The 13,168-nt window shown below is 47.5% G+C and overlaps 1 protein-coding gene across 2 annotated transcripts in view; it reads right to left on the bottom strand.

The window, feature by feature from the left end:
- The window catches only part of TRIM42 (tripartite motif containing 42), a 21,346-nt gene extending 12,914 nt beyond the window's left edge, over positions 1 to 8,432 (bottom strand). The window contains exons 1-3 of one of the 2 annotated variants that reach the window (XM_084752202.1): positions 7,939 to 8,432; positions 3,927 to 4,630; positions 1,153 to 1,973 (exon numbers count right to left, since the gene is read on the bottom strand). In XM_084752202.1, coding sequence (XP_084608328.1) covers positions 1,153 to 1,973; positions 3,927 to 4,630; positions 7,939 to 8,279 — 1,866 coding nt within the window. In that variant the 5' untranslated portion in view covers positions 8,280 to 8,432. The remainder of the gene's footprint in view (positions 1 to 1,152; positions 1,974 to 3,926; positions 4,631 to 7,938) is intronic. The other variant, XM_084752203.1, reaches the window with a different exon arrangement.
- Positions 8,433 to 13,168: the final 4,736 nt, after the last annotated feature.

Raw genomic sequence — 13,168 nt, 5'->3', positions numbered from 1 at the left:
TGTAGAAACCTCAAAAGAGGCAGGGAGCTCTCAAATTCAATCTTTAGTTGCCGGGCAACCCCTTTGCCTCTGTGAATATGGAGTGAATAAGGCACTCCATAAGCAACTCAATTTAGGCTCATCTGGGATTTAGAGAGATGGTCAGGGGAAGACCATTCGCCCATCGTTAGGTCAAGAAGGCCAATGGCAAGTGTCTTAACCGATGGCAGGTGCAGAGCTCTGGTGTCCCACTTCCCCACACCACCCTAAAAAGGAAGATAAATCTCAGCAGAGAACTGGAATTTCTCTGGGCATTATCATTCAATCTTTTTAAACTATCGGGAGCCTGGGTCTAAGAGAGGTAGCAGTTTAAAGGAACACACAGCTGGCATCCAGTGGAGATGGCCTGGCTAACTCATTCCTGGACTCTACTGCCCACTTTCAAGACTTCCCAAGCCATTTTGAAACTTACTTTGGTTCCCACTTGATCCTTCCCTTCCCTTCCCTTCCCTTCCCTTCCCTTCCCTTCCTTCCTTCCTTTTTATTTTTCCCTCTCTTCTCTCTCTCTCTCCTCTCTCTCTCTCCTCTCTCTCCTCTCTCTCTCTCTCTCTCTCTCTCTCTCTCTCTCTCTCTCTCTGTGTGCGTGCATGTGTGCACTTGACTGCTTATATTAGACTGAGAATCCGGGTTGACACTGCCTTCTGTCTCTCTCTCCCATATTAATTAACTCCTTAATTAATTTATTCTGGAGACAATGTCTGTCATCAAACCTGGAACTTACTCTTTCCACTAGACCTGTTGATTAGGAAGACCCTGGGGTCTGGCTTTCCAGAGCGGGATTCTCAGATATATACACCTGGCTTTGACCTGTGTGATGAGGACGTAAACTCAGGTCCTCAGGCTTGCAGTAGCAAGCACCTTGCTTCCTAGCCTATGTTTCCTTCAATAGAAGGGCTGCCTGTTTCGTATGGCTGGGATTTACATGTGCGTATCATTGTAATTTCAGTTCACTAACTGCCTTAATTAATAAGCCAGGACCCTAAGCCTATTTAACTAGGCTGACTGCAAAGAGTCTAGAGGAGCAGGTTCTTCTCATGCCGTTCTAGAGGCGTGTACAACTTTTTGCGACTTCTCACTTTCACTCGGTGCTCCACCCCCTTCCCTTTGTCGCACCTTGGCAGCTCTTGGATACACCAGAGTCTGATAGATGACAATTGGGCCAGGGGTCTTCACAGTAGTGTCATTGAATGAGTACCAGTTGTGGAAGCTGCTGCTGTTCTGCGGAGGCTGGGCTTCCCCTGTGGCACTCCAGTAGGTGTAGAGGCCGTCAGTTGTCTTGGCGGGCGCGGCCGACTGAGCCCTCCCATAGGCCTCCAGGCCCATCTTGGCCTTCTCATTGTTGGCGCTGAAGGACAGCAAGGAGGAGCTTCGCTGGTAGATCTGCCGGTTGCCAAAGCTGTGGGTGCTGAACGTGACCTTCCTGGCGATCATCATCTCTGAGTGGATAGGGTACTGGGAGGGGAGAGAGTCCCCCGAGGAGCAGGCTTTCTTGGGGCCCGTGGGAAAGAGTTCGTGGATGGCATTGGAGAGTTCAGCAAAATCCAGGGGGACGCAGTGGAGGGAGTGCAGCCGCAGCTGGGGGTCGGGCCTGAAGGTGTTCTGGATGCCCTCCTCGATCTGGTCCACCAGAATCTTGGCGGACTGCAGGAACGCCACCTGGCCTGTTTCCTTCAGCGCTTCTTTGGAGTAGGCAATCAGGCCATCCATTTCGTTGACTTTCATGTTTGTGATGTAGACGTATTTCTCAATCTCCTTCTGCCTGGACACTTCTAGATTCTCTATCTGCTCCATGATGATCTTCTCTTTCTCCTGGAGAATGGCTCGCAGTTTGAGAAACCCGTTACGAATCTCCTTCCGCTTTGCCTCCTTGTCTGCCCTAAAGCTGCTTTTTAAAATGTTGAATTCCATCAGGTCGTTGTCGATTTCATATCGGACTGAAAAACAATCAGGTTGGTTACCGTGAAATTTTTCATTTCCCCAGATGTCAAAGCCCTATCAAAGTGAAACAAATTTCTGTGGACTCAAAGGAGAAAGAGAGAGAGAGAGAGAGAGAGAGAGAGAGAGAGAGAGAGAGAGAGAGAGAGACAGACAGACAGACAGACAGACAGACAGACAGACAGACAGAGGACACTTGGAGCTGGGCTGACACAGGCTAGAACAGGCTGTTTAATTAGATTCCCCTTTGTTCTTCCTCTCCACGTCTCTGTTCTCTGGCACATGTCTCTCTTGTAGCAGAGAAAGAAAGACATTTCTGATGACTACTGAATACTAATTTACAAACAAAGCTCAATCCAGTAGTCTTTAGGCCACTCCTTATAGACGTGGACTATACGTGCTATTGGTCCCCCACCCTCCCCCAGCCCTGCTTTCTAGGTTTGGAGAGTCTTGTCACTGTTCATAGCACTGGTGTTGGGGAGACTGGGTGTGCAGCTTACTAGCTGCCTTGTGCCGACCACTTCATTTGAGCACAGTCACCTCATCCATTAAGGGAGTCTAGTGTCTACACTGTGTGGTGACCGAGTCTGGACCTGGTATAGTCCAAAAGCATTGTGGGTAATCTGGAAAGAAGAAAGTGACTGCACAGGATTGGCCTGTAGGCAAGTCTGAAGGCATTTTCTTGATGGATGATTGATGTGGGATGTCCCTAGCTCACTGTGGGCGGTGCGACCTCTGGGCAGGTGGTCCTGCATGGTATAAAGTAGCAGACTAAGCTAGGCACGGATGAGCAAGGCATGAGCAGCATTCCTCCATGGCCTCTCTTTCAGTTTGGGTTTCCAGGCTCCTGTCTTAAGTTCTTGCCACCACCTCCATCAGTGATAGACGGTGGTACGGAAGCGAAAAATAAAACAAACTCTTTCCTCCCCAAGCTGTTTTTGGTCGTGGTGTTTCATCACAGCTGTAGAGAACCTGATTAAGACAAAGGCTTACATGGAAAGGTCTCCTATAGATGGCGCCATTCCCTAAACGGATTTCTAGGTCTAACTGGGCATGAAGACATAGTTGACTTGGTAAACACACGTTCCAAAATTACGAAATGCTTTACTAAATTTTATGAAATATTGTTGTACTTGGCTCCAACATAAAAAGCAGGCTCAGTTTCGTTTCTAGAAATTGTATTATACAGCCACTATGAGCAAATGTGACCGTGCAGACAGACAGAAGGAAAACGGTGGCTGGCCAGAATATTATTGGCTGTTTTGGAGTTTTCCTCTTACTATGTGCCTATTAATAGCCACTCAATTTGTTGTCTGCAACTTGGACAGAAAGTTCACGGTAGGTAGATAACTTTAATTGAGATGACTCTCAGAGTTGGATTAAATACACCACCCCCCCCCCCCCCCCCCCCCGCAAAATGGGGAGGTGGGAGGTGAAAATAACTGCCATGTTCAGTAAAAAACAGAACAGAACTTCAGGATGTGACTGGAGAAAACGGCTTATTTTTCCTCTTTGGAAAACAAGGCCAAAGTTCAGGAAAATTGTAACAAAGATTACAAGATCTTTATGTGCTTATTACACCCTAGGTGCTGCCCCCCTCCCCAACCCCCAGAAGAGCATGTTCTATAAGACTAAATCATTTACTCTTCCCATTTACCGAATTGGGGGGGGGGGCTGCCACTGTCCTTCCCATCCTATAGATGAAAAACTGAGTCATAGAGACACAGTGACTTGGTGACATTAAATGGCTGGTGATAGCTGTCATGGACCCTGTGACAGTGGCTTGCAGGCCATCTCAGGGTCTCCCAGTGTCTGGATTTCTACACCAGGAGGAGTAAGTCTCTGAAATAGGTTCCTCCACCCACCTCCCCCAAGCCCCGCCCCGCCCCATCTTCTGGTGTTTTCCACAGTTGGGAGTTACTCTGAAGGGGGGAAGCAGGAGGGAAACCGACCAGGACCTGCTTTGAACTTGGCGATGGCACTGAAGAGGGCGGCAGACCTCTCGGAGCAGGCGTCTATGAGGCTGACCGTGTCGTGGCCGTTGTGGAAAGCGACTTTGCAGAAGGTGCAGAGGAGCTGGTTGTCACTGCGGCAATACTCGCTGATGCGGCTGGACGGGTGGTGGATGCAAATCTTCTCGTCCTGATCCTCCGCGCTGGTGTCCACGAAGACGTGGTCCTGCATGGCTACATCGGAGTGGAAGGCCTTGAGACAGTCGTTGCACAGGTTGAGGCGGCAGGTGACGCAGCGCTTGTAGGCAATGCGCCGGCTGCGGCACACCTGGCAGAGGATGGGCCCTGAGGATCGGTCGAAGCGCCACTTGAGGTAGCCGTGCTGCTGCATGTAGCGTTTGGTGAGGCGTCCTCGCAGGTAGTTTTCGGGCAGGTGCATCTGGTGGCTGTAGGGCATGCAGTGCGAGCGGTTGCACATGGGGCAGATGAGGATGAAGAAATTCTCAGTGACCTCGGCATGCTTTTGCAGCTGCCGCAGACACTTCTCGCACAGGCTGTGGTTGCACGGCAGCATGAAGGAGTGCAGGCGCAGCCGGTTGCACATGGGGCAGGTGAGGTGGTTCACTAGGTGGCTGCTGGCAGCCATGGACTTTGGCTCCTCTAGCTGAGTGTCGCTGCTCCCTATGCGGAGGGCGGTCTTTGAGCTGAAAAACAAAGCAAGTCCAGGCTTTAGGAAACGCACACCAAGGGGTCCAGGAGGATCTTTCCAGAGAGGTGGCGCATTGGAAACGTGATCAAATGGCTCCTGCTTGGTGCCTGTCTCCTTGGCTTGCCTCCACTCTCTCAGTAAATGAACTCAGACAAGGCGTCTGGTGCCTGCTGCTGGTACCCATGCCAATAGCGTTTTAAAAGATGGCTAAGACAGGATTTAATGCCAGTATGGACTGAATACAGCCCTCAGATCCAGCAGGAGCCTTGCTGTGCCAGAGAAAAACAGTAGAAGGGTGTGGCACCATCAACTGGGCCTGGATGTTCCATTGCACATCAGTAGCACCACAGAGCACCAGCAGGGTTCAGGACCACGGTGGCTCTAATGGATCAGAGCAGAAGTAATACTGCTTCATGATGCTGGAACTCGGACCAGAGCCTTGTCCAAATGGAAAAAAAAAAAAAAAGCAGCCTCCCACCCTCCTGTGCAGGGGAATATGAGTGATTTTGCCTGCAGATTCAGGCTCCATCTGATCTAGGGGCCTCCTGGACCGGAGTAGAAGAGCTGACAGACTGACTCTGTTCTCACTTACCCAAGCCGCAGTCCTGTCACGCCTTCTTACCCAGGCACCTCACACTGGCACTTAGTGGGACACGTTCCCACTTGATGCAAGGAGTCAATAAATCCAATCTCGCCCATTACAGGCATGCTTCTGGCGGCTGTGCCCGGCATGGTGACATTGCCCTTACTGTTGCGTGCAGGGTGGGACAGAGGAGGTACTAAATGGCCTTTCTAAGACGGCAAGGGCCAGTTTCTGCACTGAGCCTAGAACCCGTGGGCTGACTCCCAGATCAACAGCAATACACAGGGCTTGCCTCGGGAAACTTACATATGATGGGGCATGGTACTTTTAGAGCTGGCCATTTAGAGAGATTATTAAGCTTTTTTTGTGTGTGTGTTCAGTTTCCCCACCTGTATATCAAAGATTACAGCGCTTCCTTCATGGGGGTTTATAAAGTATACATGAGAAATAATCCCCCGTCAGTGTAACTATGGTCCCTCTAATCACTCTCTTGTGCTATTCACACGATAAGAAACAAAGTAGAGGAGGAAATCGCAGTAGAAGAGAGCAGTGGTCCAGCCCGTGAAAGCCGGTGCATGCCTCCATCGCTGTAAGTTAAGGGTCTTTATTCGTTTAAGGTCTGAGGTCTGCTTCGTGCATTCAATGGCAAGGACCACAAATGGTGAGACGGTGCTTGTGGGGTTCAAGTGCATGCTCTGAGAAGATGTAGTCAGAGTGAAAGCAGTTTAGGGAAGTAAGTGACTTGGCTGTGGCAGCGGAGATGCAAGCTGATGCACACACACCCTGTGGTGCTTCCTGTCATTTCTCTGTTCATAGTAAGGCACTGCTCCGGACACTGGGCTGTGCTCTCTTCTGTCATAACCTTCCTGATTCTCCTTCTCTCTGTCTCCTCCTCCTCTTTCTTGTCCAAGAAACCTGAGCCCTCAGAGCACTGGCTGTTAAGGTGCTTCCCAAGCTTGATGCTCTAGGGTGGCCTTGAGGTACAGAATGTCCCTGTGTATCCTTAGGCGTGCAGAGAGCTAGCTCATCCCTGAGGACTTGGATGCTGAGACCCAGGAAACCAACCTCACTGTTTTCAGGCCTCTTTCCTTTCTGCCTCCCAGCCTCCTGCTTGGCCCCGGAGGGTCATTTGGAGTCCCACGTCAATTATACACGTAGCTCTATTGGCTTCCCTGATAAAGGGTAAGACTCGGAACCAGTGAATAATACTTGGAGAGAGGAAGAGGGAGAGATCAGGAAGAGGGAGAGGGGGGGGGCGGAGATACTGTGTGGAGAGGATGAGCAAGGACTCTGTTAATGGTCAAAGGGATGGGAGTAGTTATGAGAAAGGGAGTGAGGAAACGAGTGAAGCCAAGAAAACTAAGTTAGACCAGAGTGAGGGAGAAATGAGGCTGCTGGGCAGATTGGGGAGGGAAGGATTTTGGAGACAGAGAGAGAGACTGGGGGTGAGGGGGGGGGGAAAGAGTTGGAAGGCAAACACCAGTGCATCAGAGCCGACTCCCTGGCTCTTGCATAGCATCCCTGCCCATCCTCAAACAGACTGAAAAAAAAAAAAAGACCTCTGCACTCCCCACCCCTTCCCCGGGCTGAACTTCCAAGCCAAAGCAGTCAGCAAGCCCCACAGCTTTGCCCTCCTGATGAAGCCTCTGCCTCTGGTCCCCTGCACACCTCCCTCCCTCCTAAGTTTTGCCTTACAAGCCTCTAGGTCCCCATCCTTGACTCCTCTGGTTCTTGAAGTTAGAATCACCTGATGGGGGTTGAGTTCTTGCAATTCCGAAGCCCAGATTGTACTCTTAAGATCAATGAGGACATTGAGAGGCGGAGGCCGAACATGAGTGTTGCCATGATCCTGAGGGGATGTCATTGCACTTCTGAGTCTGGGAGCCTAAGACTCCCTGTCCAAAGCCCTGATTTCACGCCTCCTCCCTCTACGCCACAGTCCAGGACCGGGCTGTGATCCTCCCTTCTGTCTGAAGTCTCCTCTTGCTCCTGGCTCCCCTGACATGTGACATAAAAAGAACAGGGTGCTGGATGTGGGGTTTGTCACCTTACCACGTGACTGAGAACCTGAGTGCCATGACTTTGCATGGGAAAGATGAGGTGGCGGTCAGTTCCAGGGTACCTCTGTAGGTTACTAGAGTCAAAAGTGAGCCCCGGAAGTTCTCACTCTTTGGGTACATGTTGCAGTTCATAGGTGGGGGGGATGAAGGACCATTTGTGTATATATATATATATATTTTGCATCACATAACATGGTCTCCATTTTGTAATATGGCGTTTTTAAGAATTAGGACCATTGACCCAGCTCTGGGTTCAAGTCATAATGCCACCCCTTCCTCGCTGTGTGGTTTTTAGCAACCTAGTATCTCCCAGCTAAGTATTTTCCTGGATGCAGTGGGCCCAGGGTGAGAGAGAGGAATGGGTGCACAAACAGTGGCTGGAAGTTATCACTTGTTTGCAGGATGAGAGCATTTGGGGTCAAAAGGGCGCAGAGCGTACACATTCACATAAGTAAAGGAGCTTGGGTTCGGGACCCAGGTGGGGGTCTGTCTATACCACCCGCCACCCGCAGATCTTTGGTTCACACTTAACTGCTACAAATTTGCCATTGATTATTTTTTTTTCCAGGTGGAGTGCACTCTAGGAAGCCCTGGCCTGTTCTGGGGTTCCCACAGCGGGCAAGAACCAACGTAGCCACGCAACGGATGGCCGGCACTTACGAGATGCGGATGGTCCGGAGGAGGCCCCTTCTGAACGTGATGGTGGCGTTGCGACAGCAGCGGCTCTCATAGTAGTAACACTTCATGTTGGTGTTGGTTGTGCAGCAGTACTTACAGTTGGGGTCATTGGCCCAGGAGCAGCAGCACCAGTGGCAATTGGGGTTCTCCGCGCAGGTGCAGTGGCAGAACTGGCAGTTCTTCTCATCCTTGTAGGGGCAGGGGAAGCAGGTGCAGTTCCGCTCCGAGGTGAAGATGAACTTGCAGCATAGGCAGGAGAACAGCCGGGGGCAGCACCTCTGCCAGGTGCAGCATGGGGAGCAAACACACATAGCCGTCTCCATGGCTCCTAGACCCTTGGGATCGGTCCTCTAGAGTTCTGACGGCTTTCCCCTACTAGATCCCTGAGATCACTTCTTCCGCGGAGGGATCCTCTCCCCTTCTGGTGAGCCTGGCAGTTTGGGAGCGGTGGCAGGAAGTTGACCAGTTTCTCCCAGCAAGCCTCTGAGCCTGGCTTTACCTATCTCAGCCTGTGGGCATGTGGTTATGTCATAATCCCTGCTGCCACCATGTCTTCACATGCTCAGTAGGTAAGAGAAAGGGGTGTGAATGCATCCTGAGTGTGTGTTATCCGTGAGACCAACTACATAGGAGTGGTGGCACCCTGAACCTCTTGGAGGCTTTAGCTGTCATTTGTCACCTTTTAAGTGCTCACATAGATTTTTAGATTTTTTTTTTTTTCTCCTTGGACGGTAGGTTCTGCTGCTGCTATTTCGGTAAGTTGACTTCAGGGTTTGTCTTTATTCACTGAAAGGCTGGAGTACGGCTAATTAGAAATACGGGTTGACATGGTTTTCCTCTTGCCTCAACAGAACTCTTTGGCCAGCAAAGCACAGTGTTTATAAGTAACAGCAGCATCACAGTTAAAGAGACATTCCCTATTCAAAGAAGGGACTGAAGGGACAGGCAGGTGTGGTCCCTGCTTACGTTCATGAAGCTTTTTGCCTATGGCACTCACAGGTTTGGGACTCAGGCTTTGTTTCTATCTCCTCAGTATCCCCACCCCACCCCACCCCACCCCACCCCACCCTACCCCACCCTACTCTACCTTGCCTCATCCATGTATCAAGAGGCTAAGGCGCAGAATCACCCGTGTGCACCCAGGAGCCCTAGGAACAGGGCCTTACATATGGGGGGTGGGGTGGGGAGGAATTTTGCTTCCCTCTTCATGCAGCTTGCAAAGATTAAAGGAGCAGAGGCTTCACCACCATACCATCCTAGAGCAGGAACACTGTCTCATTATATTTCCAAAATACAGCAGAAGTGGAAGCTGAATCTGGCTGCAGGAGATTCGTGAATAATTTATTACCTCTTCCCGTGATTATCACCCTTGTAATAGGAGAGAGCATTCACTGAGTGCTAACGGGGCCAGCCTCACGTGACTTTTAGATCTCTACAGTTGAAAATCCTAAATCCTACAGTGTGCACTTTAGGTTTTGATAGATACTCCTAAATTATCTCTCCAAAGAATACTCCAGATTACATCAATACCAGGGATAGGTGCAAGACACTGCCTTTTATGTTTGCCTAAACTCAGTTTTATCAATAAGCCTCCCTACCCTGCAGGCACAGAGGTCTAAGTTCCATTGACAGGCCATTTCAACATTGGTCTCTATAAGGCATCCTCTTCTTTCTCTTAAAAAAAAAAAAACATTATCAAGATGTAATTCACTTACCACTAAAGCGAACAGGTCAGTGCCTTTTGGTATAGTCAATAAATTGAGCAATTATTACAGTTTCTAATTCTAAAACATGTCTTTTACCCCCTAAAGACACCAATTAGAAGCCTTTTTCTCCTGTATTCCCTGAGGCCTCTGATTTATGCATTTGCCTATTCTACAAATGGAATAAAAGGAAGTCTTTTCTGTCTTGTTTCGTTAGCTTAGCATGTTTCAAGGGCTCACGTTGCACCACATACAGGATTTAAGTGTGTGTGTGTGTGTGTGTGTGTGTGTGTGTGTGTGTGTGTGTGTGTGCACATGGGTGCATATATGTGCATGTACACATGCAGCTATGAGAAGATGTGCTTGCCTGCATGAGCATACGTGGAGCTTAGAGATTGCTCTTAGCCTCTTGTTGCAGTGACTAATTGTTTTGCAGAGATTCTTAACTGGTCAAAATGCCGAGAACACGTGACTCTGAATGGCCAGTCACCCATGCGCCATTCATATCAACTCCCCCCAACTGAAGGCTAAGGAACATTATTGAAGACTGGACATGAAGAATGTAAGAGCCAGATGGTGGGGAAGACTATCATTGCACACAAGAATGAACAGGGCTGTGATGACCTGCAGATCAAATGGGGAAAAAGTCCAGCATTATGCGGGCAGTGGCTCCGAAACCCCACCTCTAGCTGAGGAGCTTTGGCAGTTGTTGGCTGCCAAGGGATGGGCGGTCACATTTCCTTGGCGGTATGACATGTGCCTATGCCCTAGTAGATGGTCCTGTGCCCATATGTTCATGGACAGCAATAATTAAACTCAATGGATTATTAATTAAAAACAGTAAGAGGGCATGCAGATGATGGGTGGGGGGGGGAAATCCCTTGGGGGAGTCCTGGTGGCAGTTGGAGGGAGGAAGTAGGGGTGGATATGATAAAAATCAACTGTATACGTTGTGAAACTTTTAAAGAATAATCAAAGATTAGATGATCCCGTGTGATCTGACCAATTATAGAGGCTATCAAATGAAGGGGAGCTCCCTAATTATTTGTTTTTTGTGACCAAAATGAATTCATTAAGCCGAAATTGACAAAAAAAAAATGTAGTTGAGAAGAGGCAAACGAGAGCCCAGCTAATTTAATGCAACACAAATGGAAGCTTTTAATAAAATATTCAGCAGATTGCAATAACACATTTAAAAAGCCGTACAACTTTACCTTTCGTCATTTCTTCTAATAGGAGTCTTCTCACAATCATTTGAGTCATCTGTATGTTCACGGAAGAGGCATTTGGCATAATATGCGTATTCATGTTAAAAATACCAAATACTATGAGGCATTTATATATAGTTAAATTTTTTTTTTTTTAAAAAAGATGAAGTCTTGCTAGGTGACTTAAGCGAACACAGAACTCATGACAATCCTCTTGCCTCAGCTTCCCAGCCGGTGGGATTACTAACATGTACCACCTTACCTGACTTACAGTTGACTTCTTAATATAATGAAGTTTAAATACATCAGTCTCAAAGCACAATACCAGGGTGTTCCTGAGAAATGTAAGATAAAAAGGCAGTGATGCCTAACACCCACTTCTACTCACCCTGATATTGGGGGCTCTACACAGCAATCCAAGCAGGGGACAGGGCTTACAGGAAAATGAGTAGAGAAGGAAGAGAAAAGCACTGCAGGAAGAGCAAAGTCAGGCAAGTCAGACTACATCAGACTAAAATACTGCACAGCCAAGGGAAAGGCACAGGTAACGCAGAGCGCAGGACCAGAGGAAAACATCTGCGAGACGTATATCTGAGAAATAGTTTGCATCACCAAGGCAAAAGGAACGTCTACAGCCTGACAGCAAAATGCCACATAACCTTCTAAGGTAGACGACCCACCCCACCCCAAATAGATGCTTCTCCAAAGAAGACACAGTCTCTAAGTATATGAGAAGGTGCCGAATATTGCCAATTATCAGGGAATCAACCCCACAGGGACACAGTGATACTCCTGCACGTGCATACAAATGCAATACATACGAATCCAATCAGTGCGTTTAATGCTTCCTTCTTAACACTTTGTGTTTGCAGTCTCTTCTGCCCTCTTCACTCCACCCCCGGGCCCCACCCCCCATGGGATACATGCGGGTCACTGTGGCCTAGAGCTCTGCTGTACAGCACTAGAACTTATTCCTTCTATTGCCTTTCATTTTTATTATTTTTTTAAAAGATTTATTTATTTTATGTGTATGGATAGTTTTCCTGCATATATGTGTGTGTGTGTGTGTGTGTGTGTGTGTGTGTGTGTGTGTACTACATGTGTCCCTGGTGGCTGTAGGGGTGTTGGATCTCCAGGAAATGGAATTATGGATGGTGATTAGCCACCATGAGGGTGCTGGGAATTGAGCCTAGGTCCTCTGTAAGAACAGCAGCTCTTAACCACTGAGCCATCTCCCCAGACTCCGCCTTTTTAACTCATTATCTACCTGGTCTCCTACCATCCTATCTTCTAGTAGTCATGGTTCTACATTCGGAATGACTTTTTTTTTTCATCATTCATATTTGAGGGAAACTATGAAGTATTGGTCTTTCCATGTCTAGACTATTTGGCTTGACATATATCCTTTTGTTCCATTAATTACGATGCAAATGATAGGGTACAGTTCTTTTAATGGCTGAATAATATTCCACTGCACTCATACGTGCTAAATTTTATTTATCCTATTGATGATCATCTAAGTTGATTTATATCTTAGTTTTTATGAATTGTTTAAAAATAAACACAGGACATACTTTCTTTGACATGATTTTATATTATTTGAGTGTACATCTAGAACAGCATTCTGATCTGGTAGATCATGATTTCTTTGGGGGCTGCATATCAGATATCCTGCATATCAGATATTTACATTATGATTCCTAACAGTAGAAAATTACAGTTATGAATTAGCAACAAAATAAGCTTATGGTTTGGGGTCACCACAACATGGGGAACAACTGCATTAAAGGGCCGCAGCATCAGGGAGGTTGAGAATCACTGATCCAGAAGAAAAATAGTCATATGATAGATTTATTATTATTTTTTTAAGAACCCCCATGTTACTCACCTAATAACTATTTTATTTAACTTTCTTACCAATTGCTGATGAGTTTTCTTTTCTCCATACTCTTCCTAACAATTTTGTCAGCTTTTTCTTTCAGGTAATAGTTGTTCTAACTGGCGTGAGAGATAGCATATTGTGTTTTTTTTATTTATGTTTGCCCAGTAGTTAAGGATATTGAATATCTTTCAGAAATGTATTGGATATTTGAAATTCTCCTCTTAATATGTGTGTTTGCATCTGCTTATATCCTTTGCCCACTCTAAATTGGATTATCTGTCTTTGCTACTGAGTTGCTTGCCTTCCTTATACATCTTGGGTATTAATCCTTTGGTATTTGAGTAATTTGCTAAAATTTTACCAACCTGTAGATTTTCTCTACAATCTTGATCATTTCCCTTGTTGTGTGGAACCCTTTG

Source organism: Acomys minous, assembly GCF_964271855.1.
Source record: "Acomys minous genome assembly, chromosome: 13".
Classification (NCBI taxonomy): domain Eukaryota; kingdom Metazoa; phylum Chordata; class Mammalia; order Rodentia; family Muridae; genus Acomys; species Acomys minous.
This window is presented reverse-complemented; position numbering and strand designations above follow the sequence as displayed.